This window comes from Natator depressus, chromosome 5 (assembly GCF_965152275.1).
Source record: "Natator depressus isolate rNatDep1 chromosome 5, rNatDep2.hap1, whole genome shotgun sequence".
Lineage (NCBI taxonomy): Eukaryota > Metazoa > Chordata > Testudines > Cheloniidae > Natator > Natator depressus.
Window position 1 is genome coordinate 133,241,279 of NC_134238.1, and position 19,230 is coordinate 133,260,508.

Below are 19,230 nucleotides of genomic sequence, written 5' to 3' on the forward strand. Positions count from 1 at the left end.
TACAGAAATGCATGTACAGGAAGAATTTTCCAAAGTTTCAACTATAACCTGAATTCCTTTGCAATTTATGCAACTTATGCCTGTGAAGTACCAATATTAATACTAGGGGAGTACACTTAAACAGGTGGGTCTTCCTATTACTAACAGTGGGATCTTTCCTCCATTTTACCTTGAATATGAGTGGTGTTTTATTTTGAATGTATTCAGGAATGCATGAGGCACATCATGAATTTGTTTTGTTAGAATGTTCTAAGTCAAGAGAGTTAAACGTCACGATGCTAGAGTCTCCATAGGATACTGTCATGTATCCTTTTCTTTAATGATTTGGATACTCAGTGTAACTAACTATATGAACAAATAAACTGACTTTAAAAAAGTAATTATCTGAATACAATGTACTATTAACTTATAGGACTGAGAGTGATAAGTATAATTCACAAAGGTATAGCAACAACAGTACCTGCAATTATAGACGATAGTTACATGAACCAGTCTGCGTCTGGGACGTTCTCCCCACCCCCAATTAATTATTATTATTATTTGTATTGCAGCAGCACCTAGGAACCTCAGCCACATACCATGTTCCCATTGTGCTAAACTAGTGCAGAACAAGACAGTCCCTGTGCCAACAAGCAGTTTGCATGGTGACTGTAGAGGCGTACCTTCCTCAGAGGCACACTGAAGTTATAGGCCATTGTCCGGAAACTAGACAAGATGGATTCTTGGGTTCCTTATAAACCTGCACCTCAACTCTAAATGGAGAATGTTGAATGACAAATATCCTTTTGGAGGGGTTGACAGGTAGGTTGTGTATGAAGTGCAAAGGTAATTTTTATTTTTTAAAAATTGTTTGCTCACCATAATAGCCAAGAATTTGAGCAAAGTAAACTAGTATTCCGTGTACATTATCCACAAAGTGAAAATATGTCTAAACCAACTGAATGTTAGTTTCAGCAACGGAGAATTCGTTTTGTTACCTAGTAAAATCATGAGCAAGCTCTGGAGAGAAGATCCAGTTTGCTACGGCAGCACAATCAACTATCTGCGTCCGAATCATCTTATCCACAAGCACAGCAATCATCTTGTGAGAGAGGGGAAAAAAAAAAAAATCTCTACTATATTAGAGCATCACGATACATGCGGTAATAAGAGATATTCAATCCTACCTGTCCATTGCTGGTGTGAAACACAGGAATAGGTGCTATCAGTTATAGCTTCTCCAGTGACCCTCTGCTTAACAGCTATCATTAGCTAGTGCAGCATGAATGCCCTCTGCAAGGGCAGTTGCTTCTCTAGAGACCTGAGGCAACAGTGTGTGCAGAGGAGTTTAACTAAAGGTGCAGTTTTTACCACATACGAGTAAGCTGGTGTGACGGTCACACTGAACTAGTTTTAAGATCGCCCACACACAGTGTTAACACTAGAAGACCTGCAACAATTTAACTAAATCTGTATCTACATTTGGTTCAATTGGTGAGCACTAACTACTGCTGAATCTCAGTAACACAGCCAAACAATTAAGGTTGTATTTACCTCAGTTAAGCAACAGCCACATCACAAAACCAATCTGCCAGATCAGTTGATCCAGTCAATTCTACAAGCACATTGCCTTGAGCCCAAGTTTATCGTAACATTTTTTTTTTTTTTAATTTCAAGTAATGTCTGCAGTCAGAGCAAGTTCTAAATGATAGACTTTTATTTCTCACTTTGAAGCATTTGGCCCAAGTTTAGATTTTGTAATACAAACTCTTACAAAAAACTTAAGATCAAGAGAAATGATTCCATAATATTAACCACCCCAGTGGAACCGGCTGTTTTAATAAGAGCCATTCTCTTGCAGGGTTAGCAACTCAAATGCTGCACTGAGAAGATGAACGTCAAATTGCCATCAATTTGGAATAAATGCTGAAAGGAGGTAGCATAGTGAGAAACAGATAAAAATGTGATATCTAATCTAAGATGCTGTTAGTAACACCACTAAATAGTTTGAATTCTTTCTACTAAACAATTTAAGTAAACAGTGGCCAGGCCTTTTTTTTTTTTTTTTTTTTAAAGTGAGCATAAAATGCAACGCTGTCTTTGCAAACAATTCCGTTTCTAGGCTTCTCAGTGTTCATTTTGTTGTATCCGATTATCGTGAGAATGCAAGCTTCAATAAACATCTGAAACCACAACTCTTACCTGTGGATGGTTCTTCCAGACCTCATACACAACCCTCAGCACATGGAGCTTCCCCTCATCACTTTCAGCGAGTGTTTTGAAGACTTCATGAAACCTTATTATAACAAATAAAAGCAATCAGTGGATGCTCTGTAAGTAGTTGAAGTGGTCCAGTAAAAGTTTGGCTGAGAGTATGCCTACGCAGCCTACGGTAGTGAGCCTCACAGTCCGAGTCAACAGACCGGGGCTCGCACTACAGCACTAGAAGTAGCTGCGTAGACACTGCAGCTCAGGCTAGAGCTAGGGAGGGGTGCGGGTTCAGAGGCCAAGCTGCAACTTCAAAGTGCTGTCTGTACAGCCATTTTTAGCACAGTAGTATGAACCTCGCAAGCCCGAGTCCACGGACCCAGGCTGGGAGGCTCACTGCTACCGGCTGTGCAGACAGACACTCTCACTGTGACCCATTCATGGGGCTTCTCTGATAGGCCATGTCTACACAGAAACACTTTGGAAAGTTAAGGCAGATGAACTACTAGTTTGAAGCCGATGAGAGTAAAGCCCCCATGTGGATGATCTCACTTCGGAGTAAAGTGAAACAATTAGGCTGCGGCAAGCCAGGGTGTGAATCTTCCCCACACTAGCCTTCTGTGGTCTCATGGTCTGCGCGTGCCCTGACGATGTGTGTTAAAGCACTCTAACAAACTGTTAAAGTGCGTCATCAGGGTGCCCACAGTTAGACCTAGACCAGCAGGCTAGAGTGGAGTAATTCACACCCCAGTTGGACGCAGTCTAATTGTTCATGTAGACAAGTCCCTAATGGAATTTAATCTATAGCGAATTATTGCCACTTTTCTCCTGAATGAGAGCAGCCACGCATGGATTTAACTTTTTAACTTACCCCTTTAGTTGATTTGCCTTAACGTATCTGAGTGCTCCAGTGTAGACATGCCCTTGTAGTGTATTATCCCATACATTCCACAGCAGAAGATCCTCCAACAACTCCCCTGCTACGTTTTGTTGGTGTTTGAATGTGAGTGTTCATAACAGAAGTTGTTAAGACATAAAATGTAAATTACCCGTTTAAGACCCAATGCTACAATTGATGGTGCCAGGTGTGCCAGTGACGGCAAGAAGGCTCCCTGGCCACAGCAGGCTGCCAGTGTATCATCACTTGCAGGTTGGGGCCAGCCAGGTTCGAAATTGCTACAGTTCTTCAGTGGCAGTTTATGTAGCACCTTTCTGAATTTAAGCAGCAAGATAACCTGAAAACATTTCAGGTTTCAGTGCTAGTTCAGAAACCAATATACTGATTTGGGAGTGAACGGATTCAGAATGTACTTACATGAAATGCCACATTTTAACACAGCATATTGTATCTACATACACAATGTTTGATCAAGAGAAATTTAAAGAACATATTTTAGACAGTTGCAACAGAATATCTACGAGTTCAAATGTTTCTGTACCAGAAGCTCGGAATCAAAAATCCAGTAAAAAATTCTAGGATGTATTTTATCTTGCTTAGGCAAATTTAAGACATTTCTATCAAAAAGCTTTTGATTTAATGTATGGTTTTATACTGACAATTACTTGTGTCGTATTTAAAATTACTTAGTTGGTATTTTATTGCGCAACACCAAGGATCGTTGGTAGACAGGAGTTACCCAGTTAATGTAAGGTTATGCCACTTGCTCTTTGGGACATTCAACACATAGGTTTACCTATTTATCAGCTGCTCCTGCTCCAAGATGTCCCAATATATGCAGTGCTCGTGACCTCACATGTAGAGCCAGACTGCAAGCGGGGGGGGGCGGGGGGGGGGTCATATGAGGGGTTTTCCCTACTATATGGCAGGGTTTTGCAAATATAGAGGTATTTTATATTCCAAAAGGTAATGTAAAAAAATTGGCAAAACTCTGCCATATAGTAAAGAAATGCACCACTTACCTGCCCCCCTTTGTGCCACCCCTGGGTAGTCGGGGTGTTGCCAGCACAGTGCACAACTGGAACATTTAAGCAGGAGCAGGGGATGCGTGAAACCAGGGCGCAGGGTCATCTGAAAGCAAGGGTAACAAGTATGTTTTGAAATCTAATTGCCATCTGGGGCATTCTGACATAATGCAACCATTAACTAAGTACAGCACTAGCAAGTCACCTTTGAGAAAGATACAAGTCATAAGATACTGATTGCACTGTGCTCATTTCCAACTCTTACTTTTCCTAATTACCGTCCGGTAACAGCTCTGTTTGTATTGTGGTCTTTGCTAGAGTTTACTAACCCAACATGAAAATAAAACCCAGGAATGTGTGTGAGAGTTTTTTTGTCCCTTACAGATGAAGATAGAAACAAAAATTCACACAAGGCTTGAATTCTACACAGAAACTGATTCAGCAAAAAAGACAGGAAGTTTTTCCCCTAGCAGTACCCGTAGGGGGAGCACCCCAGCGACCCCTGGAGTGGCGCCTCCATGGTGTGGTATAAGGGGCGCTGTGTGCTCCCCCCACCCTCAGTTCCTTCTTGCCAGACAACTCCGACAGAGGGGAAGGAGGGCGGGATGTGGAATAGACATGAGCAACACATCTCGAAGAACACCAGTTACAGAACAGGTAACTGTCTTTTCTTCTTCGAGTGATTGCTCATACGTATTCCACAATAGGTGATTCCAAGCTATATCTGTTGGAGGCAGGAGGAGTTCACAGATCCCCGGGACAGAGCACGGCCCTGCCGAACCTGGTGTCATCCCTGGTTTAGGAGACAATCGCATAGAGCGAGGTAAACATGTGAACCGAAGACCAAGTGGCGGCCCTACAAATATTCTGGATGGGGACGTGGGCCACAAAGGCAGCCGACGAGGCCCGGGCCCGAGTTGAGTGTGCCTTTACAATGGGTGGCAGGGGAACACCCGCCAGATTGTAACAGGTGCGAATGCACAAGGTGATCCAGTGGGAGAGGCGCTGGGTGGAAATCGACCGACCCCGCATGCGTTCAGCTGAGGCAACAAACAGTTGAGAGGACTTCCTGAACGGCTTAGTCCATTCCAGGTAGAAGGCCAGCGTCCTACACACGTCGACTGTGTGGAGGCGGCGTTCCTCACTGGACGCATGGGGCTTGGGGCAGAGGACAGGCAGGAAAATGTCCTGGCCCAAGTGATAGGCGGAGACCACCTTAGGGAGGAACGCGGGGTGTGGGCGGAGCTGAACCTTATCTTTATGAAAAACGATGTACGGGGGTTCGGAGGTCAGGGTCACCGGCGGATGGAAGGCCGATATGGCCGACAGGTGCACCCTGACCGACGAGGTGAAGGAGGTAGTTGAGGATAAGCTGGATTGGGGCGGCCACCGGGGAAACACCTGCTTGGCGGCCCATCTGGAGAACTGGGATCACTTCGCCAAGTAGGCACACCGTGTGGAGGGCCGTCTACTTTCCAGAAGAACGCGCTGGACCCCCTCCTAACACATCCGCTCCTCCCCACCTAGCCATTGAGCAGCCACACCGTGAGGTGGAGAGCCGCTAGGCTGGGATGGAGGAGGCAGCCCCGGTCCTGGGAGAGCAGGTCTGGGTGGAGCGGCAATGGCTGCGGCGGAGCCACTGCCAGGCCCATGAGGGTCTCGTACCAATGCTGCCGGGGCTATGCCGGGACAATCAAGAGAACCCAGGCCTTGTCCATTTTTACTTTCTCCAGGACCCTGCTGATGAGAGGGAACGGAGGGAAACGCATAGAGAAACTGGTGCGACCAGGACAGGAGAAAGGCATCGGAGATAGCGCCCTTTCCCAGACCCCCCTGGAGCAGAACCGGGAGCAGCGCCAGTTCTGTCTCATCGCGAACAGGTCCACCTGGGGAGTTCCCCACACTTGGAAGAGCTGGTGAGCCACTTCCGGGTGGAAAGACCACTTGTGCTGGGAGGAGAAGTCCCTGCTCTTGCGGGCGCCCGGCAGGTGGAAGGCCCTCAGGGAGATGTCGTGGGCTATGCAGAAGTCCCACAGTCTGAGGGCTTCACGGCAGAGGGCGGAGGATTGGGTCCTGCCTTGCCTGTTGATATAGAACACCGAGGCCATATTGTCCTTGAGGACCCTGACCACCTTGCCCTATAAGTGCGAGCAGAAGGCCACGCACACACCAGACGCACCGCCCTGAGTTCCTTGACATTTACATGTAGGGATAGCTCCAGGGCCGACCACAGCCCTTGGGTCTGAATGGTCCCCACATGGGCCCCCCAACCCAGGTCCAATGCATCGGACACCAGCTCCAACGACAAGGCCCGGCCTCAGAACGGGACCCCTTGGAGCATGTTGTTCAGGGTGGACCACCACCGAAGGGAGGCAATCACCAGGTCGGGCACGGTGAGGACCTTGTCCATCCTGTCCCGGGCCTGGGAGTACTCAGAGGCCAGCCAAAGCTGGAGGGGCCTCATTTGGAGCTTGGCATGGCGGACCACATACGTGCACACCGACATGTGACCCAGGAGCTGGAGGCACGCTCTGGACGTTGTCACAGGGAACTCTGTGACCGTGTCAATGAGCCCCTTTAGGGTCTCGAATCTGTCCGGTGGGAGGGAGACCGTGGCTGACGAGGTGTCCAGGAGCTCCCTGATATACTCTATGTGCTGGACTGGGACTAACGTGGACTTGGTGTCATTTATTAACAGGAAACTGAGGAAGCGCCTGTGCCCCTCGAATATGTGGATGTGGAAATACGCGTCCTGCAGATCCAGGGTGGCTACCAATCCCCTGGATCCAGGGAGGGGATGATGGAGGCCAAGGAGACCATGCAGAACTTGAGTTTGACCATAAACTGGTTCAGATCCCGCAGATCCAGGATGGGCCTGAGTCCCCCTTTGGCCTTCGGGATAAGAAAATAGCGGGAGTAGAACCCCTTGCCTCTGAACTCCCCAGGGACCATTTCCACTGCTCCCAGGTCTAGGAGCAGCCCCACGTCCTGCTCTAGCAGGGCTTCGTGCGAAGGATCCCCCAGAAGGAACTGGGGTGGGGGATGGTTGGGTGGGGGCGTGTAGCCCCGGGAGACCGTGATGAGAACCAGCGGTCCGAGGTTAGTCGCGACCACTCCAGGAGGAAAGCACACAACCGATTGCAGAAGGGAAGCTTTATTGAGGGGGGGATCCCCTTCAGGAACTGTCAGGGTGCCCCCTGGCGTCCCATCAAAACTGCCTTTTCCCCGGCCGCTTGCCCTTGGAGGACCCAGGCTGCGGGGCAGGCCGTGACTGCCGCTGAGCGCGCTTATAGTCTCCCGACTTTTTATAGGCAGCCTCGTATTTAGGCTGCACAGCCAGAGCAGGGGCCTGCTGCAGCTTAAACTTACTTAGTTTTGGCTGGAGCCGGAACATGAAGACCCAGGATCTGCAGGGTCGTGTGGGAGTCCTTCATGCCATGCAGCTGTGTATCCGTTTGTTCCGCAAACGGAGACTTGCCGTCAAACGGGAGATCCTGCATGACTGACTGCACCTCACTGGACAGCCCGGACAGCAGGAGCCACAACGCCCTTCTCATGGACACTGCCGAGGCCATGGATCGAGCTGCCATGTCCGCCGCATCTGACGCCGCCTACAGGGATGCCCTGGCAGCAGCTGCACCCTCCTCCACCAGCGCCTTGAACTCTTTCTTATCGCGCTCCTGAAGGAAGTCCTTGAATTTGGGCAGCGAACCCCACAAGTTGAATTTGTACCTGCCCAGGAGAGCCTGGTGGTTTGCCACCCGCAACTGGAAACTCGAGGATGAATAAACCTTTCTGCCAAGTGTCCAGCCTCCTTGAGTCTTTATTTTTCGGAGTGGGGGCTGGTTGGCCCTGCTGCTCCCTGTGGTTGACTGACTCGACCACTAGGGAGTTGGGCATCGGGTGGGTGTAGAGGTACTCGTGCCCCTTGGTGGGTACAATGTACTTGTATTTTGCCTTCTTCGAGATGGGGGCCAGGTAAGCCGGCGTTTGCCACAGGGTATTTGAGATCCTTGCCACCCCCTCATGGAGGGGCAATGTCACCCTTCCCGGTGCCGAAGATGACAGTACATTGAACAGGGAGACCAAGGGCTCCTCCAGCTCCTCTGCCTGGAGATGAAGGCTTGATGCCACCCGTTTTAAAAGTTCCTGATGGGCCCTAAAGTCCTCCTGTGGGACGGAAGAGGGCAGGGCCGCCTCATCCGGGGAGGGTGAGGAAGCCGGTATGGTGCTCTGGGTATCCACTGGCACCAGAGGGTCCACCTCCTGGTCGGTCTCCGGGCACAGTGACGAGGATGTACGTCCCACCGACCCTCTCCTCGGAGGCCTGGAAAGAGAGGCTGACGGCACCTCTGAGGCTCCAGCTACCGAGAGGGCCCCCACCAGGGGCTGCGTTGGAAGTCACTGTGCCCACTGGTACCGCTGTGGCACCGACGGCCCCGGCTGTTTGGCCTGGTCCATGGAAGGGCGACTACGAGCGGAGCCCGGGCTGACAAATAACCTGCCGCTGCCACGGGACCAGGAGGAATGGTGGTGCCAGGAGTGGTGTCGCCCACAGTATCGCGACCTTGATGCGGAGGACCGGTACCGCCTGTAGCTGCTGCTCCGCGATCTGCTCTGACAGGACCCGTGATGGCGTGGTGCCGGCGATCTACACCCCGGGCTGTGGAGACTGTGCCTTGGCAGAGACTTGGAGCGGGATTCCGAGTGGGAATGGCGTCAATGTCCGTGCTGTGACCAGCTGCGGTAACCCCTGAGAGACGAGAACCTCTGGTGAGGTCTGCCTCGGTCCCATCGGTAATTGCTCCGCGGCGTGGAGCAGTGCTGGGAGTCCTGGTCAGACGCTACCCAACCAGACAGTCTGGTGGGAGTCGAGGATGAGCCACGTGGACTATGTCCTGAACAGTTGCTGGGCAGAGAATAGCATCGGGAATGTTCCCGCGACCAGTGCCACGCAGCGGGCGACTGTGGAGAACCCAGCGGTGGTTTGCCTCTGGAGCAGGAGGCTGACAACGGCAGCGCTCCTGGTACCGGCATGGTCATGACATCTCTGGCTGCCTGCAGGGCCTCCAGCGTGGACGGCATCCAGACACCTGGGGAGGCCTGTTCCGACGTGGCCGGGCTACTCCACTCAACGAGATTTGGAAGCCTAGAGGCTGGAGGGGATCGAGGACTGCCCGACAAGTGTCTAGTCTCTGCCCCTGGTTTACCTCGGTGCCACTGCGAAGAATGCGCTTTCTTAGCCTTCTTATGACCCATAGACGGGGAGCGGTGCCGACTGGTCGATGGCACCGGAAGCAGCGTGCCAGAGCCGGGATCAGCGCCAACTCCATGAGAATGGCCCGAAGCCTAATGTCTCTTTCTCTCTTAGTCCAAGGTTTAAACGACTTGCAAATTTTGCAACCATCACTAATATGGGTCTCACCGAAACAGCCTAGACAGTCTGCGTGTGGATCACTCCTTGGCAAAGATCACCTACAAGTGTCGCACGCCTTAAAACCCGGGGCGCGGGGCATACCGTGGTCTGGGTACTCTAACTAAATGAAGTTACTGTAACAGCTAACTAACGACAGGTACTAGCACTGAACGAACGAAAAGTTCTGGGGACGAGCTACAGCAAAGCTGGAGCAGCACAGTTCCGATGCACCTTCACCGAAGGCAAGAAGGAACTGAGGATGGGGGGAAGGCGCACCTTATAACGCGCCATGGAGGTGCCACTCCAGGGGTCGCTGGGGTGCTGCCCCTACAGGTACTGCTAGGGGAAAAAATTCCGGCACCGGTGCACGTGGTGAGCATGCACACCTACTGTGGAATACACATGAGCAATCACTCGAAGACGACAGACAAGACAGCCATTTAAATGTGAGGTGTCTTGGTTTAACAGTTAAGATTTAAAATATACATAGCACCGTACAGAGATCTAGAATATACTGCACTCACATCAGTAAATTGGCACCAGCTCTGTATCCTTACGCCCCAACTTCAGTTGTGCAGCCTCAAGCTACACTGAAGTGTTTTACGTCATCAGTAGCTCTGCAGAGAGCACCAATATGCTTCACATTGTGGTAAAAGAGGAGACCATTCCTCCCGTGAGAAGTTTACAATCTAACTAAAATTTTTATAGGAACATATAGGAATTAAAACTTAGACTGAACTTCAGTTTAAATGCAGGAGAGAACAGTTTAGCAAGAGACTGGTAGTACAGATAAGTCACTTTGCATGTCTGGAGTCACTAATGAGATGAAGATGAGAGGTACTGGAGGACAGACTTTTCTTGTTTAGGTTGCTCTGTGAGTGATGGTACAGGGCCACAGTTAAAGCTATATAGGGATTTCTTTTAAAATTATTTTATCTGCATTTCCTGGCTAACATTTGTGTTTGAGGATGCTACAATAAGGCATGTTTCCCTTTAGTAATAGATATTTACTATTTCCACTGCTGCTCTATGAACTAAGTCCTAGCTCCCCTGGGGATAAGTCACATTTAACTGCGCAATGACAGGATCTCAAATGGAGCTTGCCAGTTGCACTGTAATGGGCCCCATTCCTCCACAGATGCATTCTGAATGTAGCTCTTCCGCCTGCTTTCCCCATACAAGACCCCTCCATTGCCTCCCCACCTGCACCTATCTGGCTCTGCACCATGGAGCATTAACACCACAGGACCATAACATATATAGAACTAGTTTAAGTTTCATCAAGAAAGCCCATATAGGTGAGAGACACCAAGCCTTCCTGAGTACTTTATGCTGGTGGGGCCCTCTTGGCTCATTGTGGGCACTGGGAAGTGTGCTATCTATTGCTGCACTCTTCCAGGTGAGCAACAAGCTAAGGCATGTCTCAGAACGTGCAGAATCTTGACCTAGCCACATGGAGGAAAATACACATTACGATCTCTGCTTGGATAGTAAGAGTCACACTACCATCCCTTTAATAAAAAAAGCTATCAGCTCTTCTCTCCTTCCTTACTTGCACATTACACTGTGCAACATACAAAACACTGAAGCTTGTGGAATAGCAGCTCTACCAAGCAAGTCACTGTTCTAATCAAAACGTGTTCCATGAACTCAGAAATATAATGCATTTATCACTTACTTTGCCAGAGCACTGAATGAGTGGCTGAAGGACTTGGCAGCTAAATGGAGCAGAGTCTGTACAAAAACTTCTATTTTCAAAGGGTTAAAGGTGAATCCTTCATCTGAAAGTTGTTTTCAAATTGAAACAGTGGGTTAAATTAAAATCAATATAGTAAGTATTTATCAAAATCTAACCCTGCAAACAAAGCACTGAAGATAGTTCATGGTTTATTTTGTAAAACTTCAAATTTAGCACTTGAGCTTTACCGCCTGAACAAGGAATCAGTCAATGCTTTCTAAGAGCTGCAGTTTTATTAGCAGCTCCCTCAGGCTGCCAGGTGCCGCCCTGCAGAGACAGTCTTACCTCACTGACATGCAGCTACTGAGTACATTTCAGACTACACTACACTGCTCCCTTATCCGCTACAGGAGGCGATTCTCAAACTCTTGTTTCATACCAGCAGGGAAGATGCCATTCCAATTTGAAAGTTTTATCAAACCTAGCAAAATCTACTGCTGACTTTCAAAAGCACTCATAGCAACATCTTTCTTTTCAGAGGATAAACAGGAGTTTAATCCCTTTAGGATTCCTATAACCCAGTGGTTCTCAAACTTCTTTTCCCCGCGGACCACTTGAAAATTGCTGAGGGTCTTGGCAGACCACTTAATGATCTTTCCAAATGTTGTTTGTACCTTTAGCTAACTATTGTAAAACGCTTTGGATAAAAGAGCTATATAAAAAACCTAAATAATAATTAACGTGTTTTTCTTCCACAAATAAAAGCACAGAACTCATATTTTAATATCAGTAGTCTCTCCCTCAGCCGCAGCCCTGGAGCTGGAGAAAATCGCCTCTTTCGTTGGCCGCTGCAGCCCTGCATGTCCCAAATTCTCTCCACCCCCTCTTCTCACCCCATTACCCCCTATTCCCCCCAAGGCCACCACCTCACCTTACATGTGCATCTTTTCCAGGGTCCAGGCACCTAATTACGGCCCTTCATTCTCTCATGTGCAGCCATCCAGGTGTGCACCTTAGAAGGAACTATCTGCGGACCACCTGAATAGAGCTTGCGGACCACACTTTGAGAACCTCTGCTATAACCCATTCTTCCCCTGACTTGGGACACTCCTACACCACTTTATTATCTCCATGTATTTTGATTTTTATATATTCATCTAGGTGCCTGTACAATCTCACATATTACTGAATTATTCAAGTTCTTTTTCACCCAAGCTACCAACTTTAGATGTGACTTCTCAAACCTCTCTTCTAAGACGTCGGAGAACAGATAAGCCCTGGACAGAAAGACACTGGATGTCTACAGCAAGGGTGAGGCTGGGAAGTGAGCTCAAGACAAGGCCCCCTTACAAGAATGTCTATTTTGTTTAGACCAGGGGAATGGCAGCTTGAGCTCTTAGCTGTTCTGAACTGCTATGGTAATCTATAAAGAGGCGCTCTCACATACTTAGGACACAAACCACGTTACATTTTCTAGATCAAAACTAATGCCAAGAAATGCATCCTGATGGTGAAGTTTGAGGGACTTTTTCATTCTTTCATACTGTCTTTGTCAGCAACAGCCACCCAATAGTACATCTCAAATACCAGTTTACTCCTTCTTACCAGTATCCCATTGATAAGAATGGATCCTGTCCGTGGGGCAAGAGAAAAAAATACACTCAATGTTTTATAGTGGTTCCGTTTTCTGTCAAGTGATGCTAAATGGAGGAAGTGTATAAAGTCATGAGGCAATGTACCAGGCACAACTCCTAGTTCGACAGGCTTGTGAAAGTAGTTTTGAACAAAGAATAAATGACCTAGTAATGCCTAATGTCAGATATCCTTACCGTCGTCATCATCCTGGTTAGGGTTGGGCACATCTTTTAAGATGCCGAATATTTCGTCATTACTTGTCTTGTTTTTAATGGCAATGGTCAAACAGAGTGCGACAGTATATCCCGGCAGAGACTCTAAACATAAGACAAAAGGTCTGATCATCTTCAAAATTAATTGCAACGAATATGGGTTACTTTTACGTCAGCTTGTGCATTTCTCAGAAAAGCACACACTTTTCCTTGAACAATTAAAAAAACCCAACAATTACTGCTTTGTATTAATAGAACTGAGATTTTGGCATGCTGGAAATATGGATTTTGCAGCAATCTGCAGGCTCAAATGCTACATCTGGACCACATGCAGCCAACTCAAATCTCTAATTTCTCTCAAGATGTGAACTTGTTTTAATAGTCAGTGAATAGTTCAATTACGTAATGACACTTTAAACCACAGTCACAATGCCAGGTAGCGAGGACGTTAAGAACTGTGGCAGCACCTCCTCATATTAAAGCTTGGCAAAACTAGTACACTCAAAATTCCTTCTGTCCTTTCTTCCTCCCAAGTCCACTTTTTCCTCTATTCCATTAGCAAAAAGTTATCCATACCTAGATACATATATCTTTTCTGCCTCTCAACTCACCCCCACCCCTCCACATCTACCCAAAATCTTGCTGCTACCACCCTGCTCCTCATGTCACTGTCCGCATCAGTAGCCCCATAGAATCCTTCCTTCCTATCTGCGACATCAAATTCAGTCCCCACTTGGCCTCAACTTTAGAGGCCTTACATAACCGTTCCTTTGCCTACATATGTCCTCCAATTTCCTTCTACTTCCTTGGAGAGTCTCTTCGTTTCCTTCTCCCACTCACCTTGTGACTTCAGTCGTGACACTGCTTATACTTATGGCACTCATCTTTTTTCCTTCACAAATAATCTCTCCACATCATTTTTCCCCTTAACTATGGTCTTACTCCTGTCTGTTTGCTTGCTTCATTTATTAGACAGAGTTCTTTGGAGCTTACCAAGAGCTCTTTCATTTGTTTCTGAAATAAATGTGGCACTCAACGAATAGTAAATTATCTTCACTATGCTGTTCAACTTTTGTGCATCACTTAGCTCAGACACTAAAAACAAAAGCCAAACTGACTTTTAGGCTTCCTTGCAACTAGCACAATGCTGCAGCGTTTAGGCAGCAAACACTGCAGGGTAATTGACATTTTAAAGTTTTTAGGAACCCTTCTTCAGTGAATTCCCTCCCAACCTGCCCCAAATCAAAGTTTTAGACCTAAACTATATTACTGTGCCCAATTCAGGCAATTTTTCCAGGTCAAAAGTCAGCCTTTTTATTTCCACTGTGAATTTTCTTCTATAAAGATAACTAATTTGACCCAGAAACTAGAGTGTTTCCTTTCTTGATCAGATTCAAAACAGATAGCATTCTGAAGAAAAGGTTATCAAAATATTAAACTCTTCTAAATAGCTTTTATACTTACTATTGCTTTCATCTCCATATTTATAAATACACGATGGGTTTGCAGGACTAAGGACAGAGAAGGTAGCAGGAACAATATCTATTATTCGCTGATGGTATGAAAGCCTGCAAGAGAAAATTTCAGTTGTAATAGAATTACCAGTGGAATATTTTCAGGAATACCACATGGCGTTGCCTTAAAGATGCTCGTATTTTATTATGTTTTAATTTTGGCAGAACAAGAACCAAGAAGTCTGATTATTACTACATTTTATCGAGGATAGTTCCTTCCAGACATTAAGAGTCAATGAAACCACTTTGTGCATTGACCTTCCAATGGACATTTTAAAAAAATGTCTTAAAGTTATATTCTCAACTTCACATAATTAACTTTGTTCAGAGAAAGGTTAAGAGGAACCATCAGTCAGGGCCACATTTTATTAAAACACTGCACATGCTATGTGGATCACAGGCAAAATACTGGTGCTACAATTTAAAAATCAATGAAATAAAGTAATCTTGACTTCTCCATTTTAACCCTCAGTTCCATCCAACCTTTATAAACATTTAAGAATTAGCCTACCACCATCTGAGGTGAGATGGAAGGGATCCACAGACAAAATATTTCTCTTTTGCCAGTCAGTGCTTTTACTCCTTCTATGCTTCCTGACTGAAAAAGGAATAAGTGAAAATAGTTTTCACTTGGGAATCTAATGTTGGATCATATTAAAGAAGTTCTGTATTAAAATCACAAATGAGTTTGATTCCCCATAGTTTAAATTCCAGGGTATTACTAATTAAGAGGTCTCTTGGTTTTTGGTGCTGTTTCTCTCCCTCTCTGTGTGAAACTTGCAAGCTGCTAATTGTCTTAGTACATTCTAAGACAGAGTCTGTTCTCAAAGCAATTCTTTGTAACAACCACTCACACAGAAAGAGACTCAAAGCAATACTCTGTAACAACAGAAGCAGCACCCAGAGACTCCCCGCCCTTTTGTTGTATTCATCTCGCTTTGTTAACAATTGTGATTAAAATAGAGATAGAGGATGTATGTATGTGGATGGATGCTTGGTGTGGATAATAACTGAACGATCAGGGAGGTGCCAGCCTAAGAATGCAGTGTCCATCGGCTGAAGAAGGCGTCAAGTGGAAATAACCAGAGGACCCCCGGAGGGCAGACTGGAATCCACCCAACAGCTTCAAGAATGGGAGAACCAAAGAACAAGATAACATCTGGCAGCACGGAGCTGTCAGGAATGTGACATCTGCTGATTGATTCAGCAACAGCATGATGAAGCAATTCCCATAGACTGACATAGGAAGAAATTCCTATAAAAATGGACTCTGGAAAGTGAGAACTTTGGGGTCTGATTCTGCAAACCAACTTCCAGGAGCATCAGATGTGCATCTGACAAGACCCTGCTCCCTCCTCATGTCCAGGCCACCAGGCCAGTGGCTTGGCATGAGCAACTCTAAGGCTGGTAACTATGATAACAACCTTGCAGAACCTGTGTGTGTGTGTTTGTATGAATGAATGTGTGAATAAATATGAGATTGAATGGAATGTTATAGCTATAACTAACTGCTTACTATGATTCTTTCTGTATTCAAAATCAATGTGGTATTTTGCCTTTTCCCATTTAATAAGATCCTGCTGGTTTTTATTTTATTGGTATAACACTAAGGGCTTGTTTACACTACAAATTAGGTTGACATAGAGCCACCGCGATAATTCAATCGGCTCTTGGTGTCCATACTACCTCCCTCTGCAGGTGGAGCCCTTCCTCACCTGGTGCGCTTGCACCAACTGGAGTGGGACATTGTGGGGCACTGACAGCCCTGTGGGGCTCAATTTCACAGCGCAGAGCCTACCAGCCGTGAAACTCACATTCTTGTCAATTTCACATTACTATTGTCTTCGCTCCAACAGCTGTGGGAGCTCCATGGGGAGATGGGAGCCTAGGCGCTCAGTGCATGGCAGCTGGACTCAGAGGAGAGAACAAACCTAAGAATGGCCATACTGAGTCAGACCAAAGGTCCATCCAGCCCAGTATCCTGTCTACCGACAGTGGCCAATGCCAGGTGCCCCAGAGGGAGTGAATCTAACAGGAAATGATCAAGTGATCTCTCTCCTGCCATCCATCTCCACCCTCTGACAACCAGAGGCTAGGGACACCATTCCTTACCCATCCTGGCTAATAGCCATTAATGGACTTAACCTCCATGAATTTATCCAGTTCTCTTTTAAACCCTGTTGTAGTCCTAGCCTTCACCACCTCCTCAGGCAAGGAGTTCCACAGGTGGACTGTGCGCTGTGTGGAGAAGAACTTCCTCTTATTTGTTTTAAACCTGCTGCCCACTAAATTCATTTGGTGGCCCCTAGTTTTTATATTATGGAAACAAGTAAATAACTTTTTCTTATTCACTTTCTCCACATGACTCATGATTTTATAGACCTCTATCATATCCCCCGAGTCTCCTCTTTTCCAAACTGAAAAGTCCTAGCCTCTTTAATCTCTCCTCATATGGGACCCGTTCCAAACCCCTAATCATTTTAGTTGGCCTTTTCTGAACCTTTTCTAATGCCAGTATATCCTTTTTGAGATGAGGGGACCACATCTGTACGCAGTATTCAAGATGTGGACATACCATGGATTTATAGAAGGGCAATAAGATATTCTCCATCTTATTCTCTATCCCTTTTTAAATGATTCCTAACATCCCATTTGCTTTTTTAACTGCCGCTGCACACTGCATGGACGTCTTCAGAGACCTATCCACAATGACTCCAAGATCTTTCTTCTGATTAGTTGTAGCTAAATTAGCCCCCGTCATATTGTATGTATAGTTAGGGTTATTTTTTCCAATGTGCATTACTTTGCATTTACCCACATTAAATTTCATTTGCCATTTTGTTGCCCAATCACTTAGTTTTGTGAGATCTTTTTGAAGTTCTTCACAGTCTGCTTTGGTCTTAACTATCTTGAGCAGTTTAGTATTGTCTGCAAACTTTTCCACCTCACTGTTTACCCCTTTCTCCAGATCATTTATAAATAAGTTGAATAGGATTGGTCCTTGGACCGACCCTTGGGGAATACCACTAGTTACCCCTCTCCATTCTGAAAATTTACCATTTATTCCTTTGTTCTGTGTCTTTTAACCAGTTCTCAGTCCATGAAAGGATCTTCCCTCTTATCCCATGACAACTTAATTTACCTAAGAGCCTTTGGTGAGGGACATTGTCAAAGGCTTTCTGGAAATTTAAGTACACTATGTCCACTGGATCCCTCTTGTCCACATGTTTGTTGACCCCCCTCAAAGAACTCTAATAGATTAGTAAGACATGATCTCCCTTTACAGAAACCATGTTGACTTTTGCGCAACAATTTATGTTCTTCTGTGTCTGACAATTTTATTCTTTACTATTGTTTCAACTACCAGGCGGGGAGAGGGGAGCCCAGGGAGCAGGTAGCTGGGAGTTTGAGGGGCAGCTAGGCTCTAGCTGGACCCCCGAGCCACCCCAGGGTGATAGCCCAAGCTGTGAGCCAGGTGCAGGGTTCACAGCAGAGAAATCTACCCACCTTTCTTGTCAATTTCAGAGCTCCAGCACAGAGCCGTGAAATTGACAAGAATTTTAGCCAATGAAGCAATGCAATGTCTACCCAGACACAGTCGCCCTAACTACATGGACATAAGCCCTATGCCTCTTGCGGGTCTGCTGTCGTCAGTGTAACACGGCACTCACACTGGTGGGAGCAAGGCTGTAGCATAGACACCACTATAGTTAGGTTCACATAAGCTGCCTTACATCAACCTAACTGTTGTGTTAACCAAGCCCATGTCACTTAAGCACTTTGAAAAATTTTACCCTTATTCCCTCCCCCTCACCAGTTGCTGGACCAACCCTGAGCACTGGCAACTTCCTTTAAGTCAATGAGAGTCCTGGATCCTCATCACCGATCAAATTAGGCCCTGTGTTACTTGAAAACCATTAATAAGGTAGAACTCAAAAGCATGTTCCTTCTTACATTTAGTTTATGAATGACCAATACTTTCCAGCAACATTACTTCCTCTGCCATCCCCTACAATCAACTTCCGTCACCTAAGTCCAAGTAAAGGGAGTGTCTAACGCTCTGGACTTGCATCTAAAAGTGAACTGTAGGTGTGAATATTTCACTTCCTATTTAAAGGCATCACTTCTCCAACCTATTAGGAGAGTGGGAGTGTCCCATTACTGGCATATTTCCAGGAGTCTTATCAGCCAAGACAACAAAACAGATTGACACATCTACGGAAAACATGAATTAGTAGAATGTGCTGTATGGGAAAGAGTTCATAAGTACATATACAGGCACAAAGTTGAAAGGAATCTGGTTCATTGTTTACTTTTAGATACTATTATCAGACAAACTTGACCGTAAATACCATACTCCTAAAGTGGTGTGTTGAAAAGCTTCACTTACCTCATGCATTTTTCCAAGACTTCTCTTACAAACTTGGGTTTGGGCTTGTCAAGGTCATGAGTAAGACAATCCGACCTATCAAAGTGCAAAATTTGATAGCATTTAACAAGCATTTGATAGCATTTAACAAGCATTGCTTCTTAATCTGTTCTTAGATTGGCTCAGTGTTGTACAAAGTGTTCACAGTTAAGCACAGTTAAGCTACAGTGCTCTTTCCCGCTCTTTACGGGTGTCAGCAATTTTGAGATGGGGTACTAACACATAATGGTATTAGA

General features: G+C 46.2%; 1 protein-coding gene and 1 long non-coding RNA gene across 3 annotated transcripts in view; one reads left to right on the forward strand and one right to left on the reverse strand.

The window, feature by feature from the left end:
* Positions 1-19,230, reverse strand: part of NCBP1 (nuclear cap binding protein subunit 1) — a 58,885-nt gene that overhangs the window by 4,937 nt on the left and 34,718 nt on the right. The window contains exons 14-19 of the mRNA XM_074953708.1: positions 18,956-19,030; positions 14,516-14,619; positions 13,034-13,156; positions 11,205-11,307; positions 2,182-2,275; positions 978-1,081 (exon numbers count right to left, since the gene is read on the reverse strand). Of these exons, the coding sequence (XP_074809809.1) occupies positions 978-1,081; positions 2,182-2,275; positions 11,205-11,307; positions 13,034-13,156; positions 14,516-14,619; positions 18,956-19,030 (603 nt within the window). The remainder of the gene's footprint in view (positions 1-977; positions 1,082-2,181; positions 2,276-11,204; positions 11,308-13,033; positions 13,157-14,515; positions 14,620-18,955; positions 19,031-19,230) is intronic.
* Positions 376-7,905, forward strand: LOC141987870 (uncharacterized). Of its 2 annotated transcripts, none has more exons than XR_012639627.1 (3): positions 376-801; positions 5,844-6,026; positions 6,809-7,905. It is a non-coding gene; the product is annotated as an uncharacterized LOC141987870 (long non-coding RNA). The 2 variants fall into 2 exon arrangements; XR_012639628.1 differs by lacking the exon at positions 376-801 and adding an exon at positions 4,806-4,933.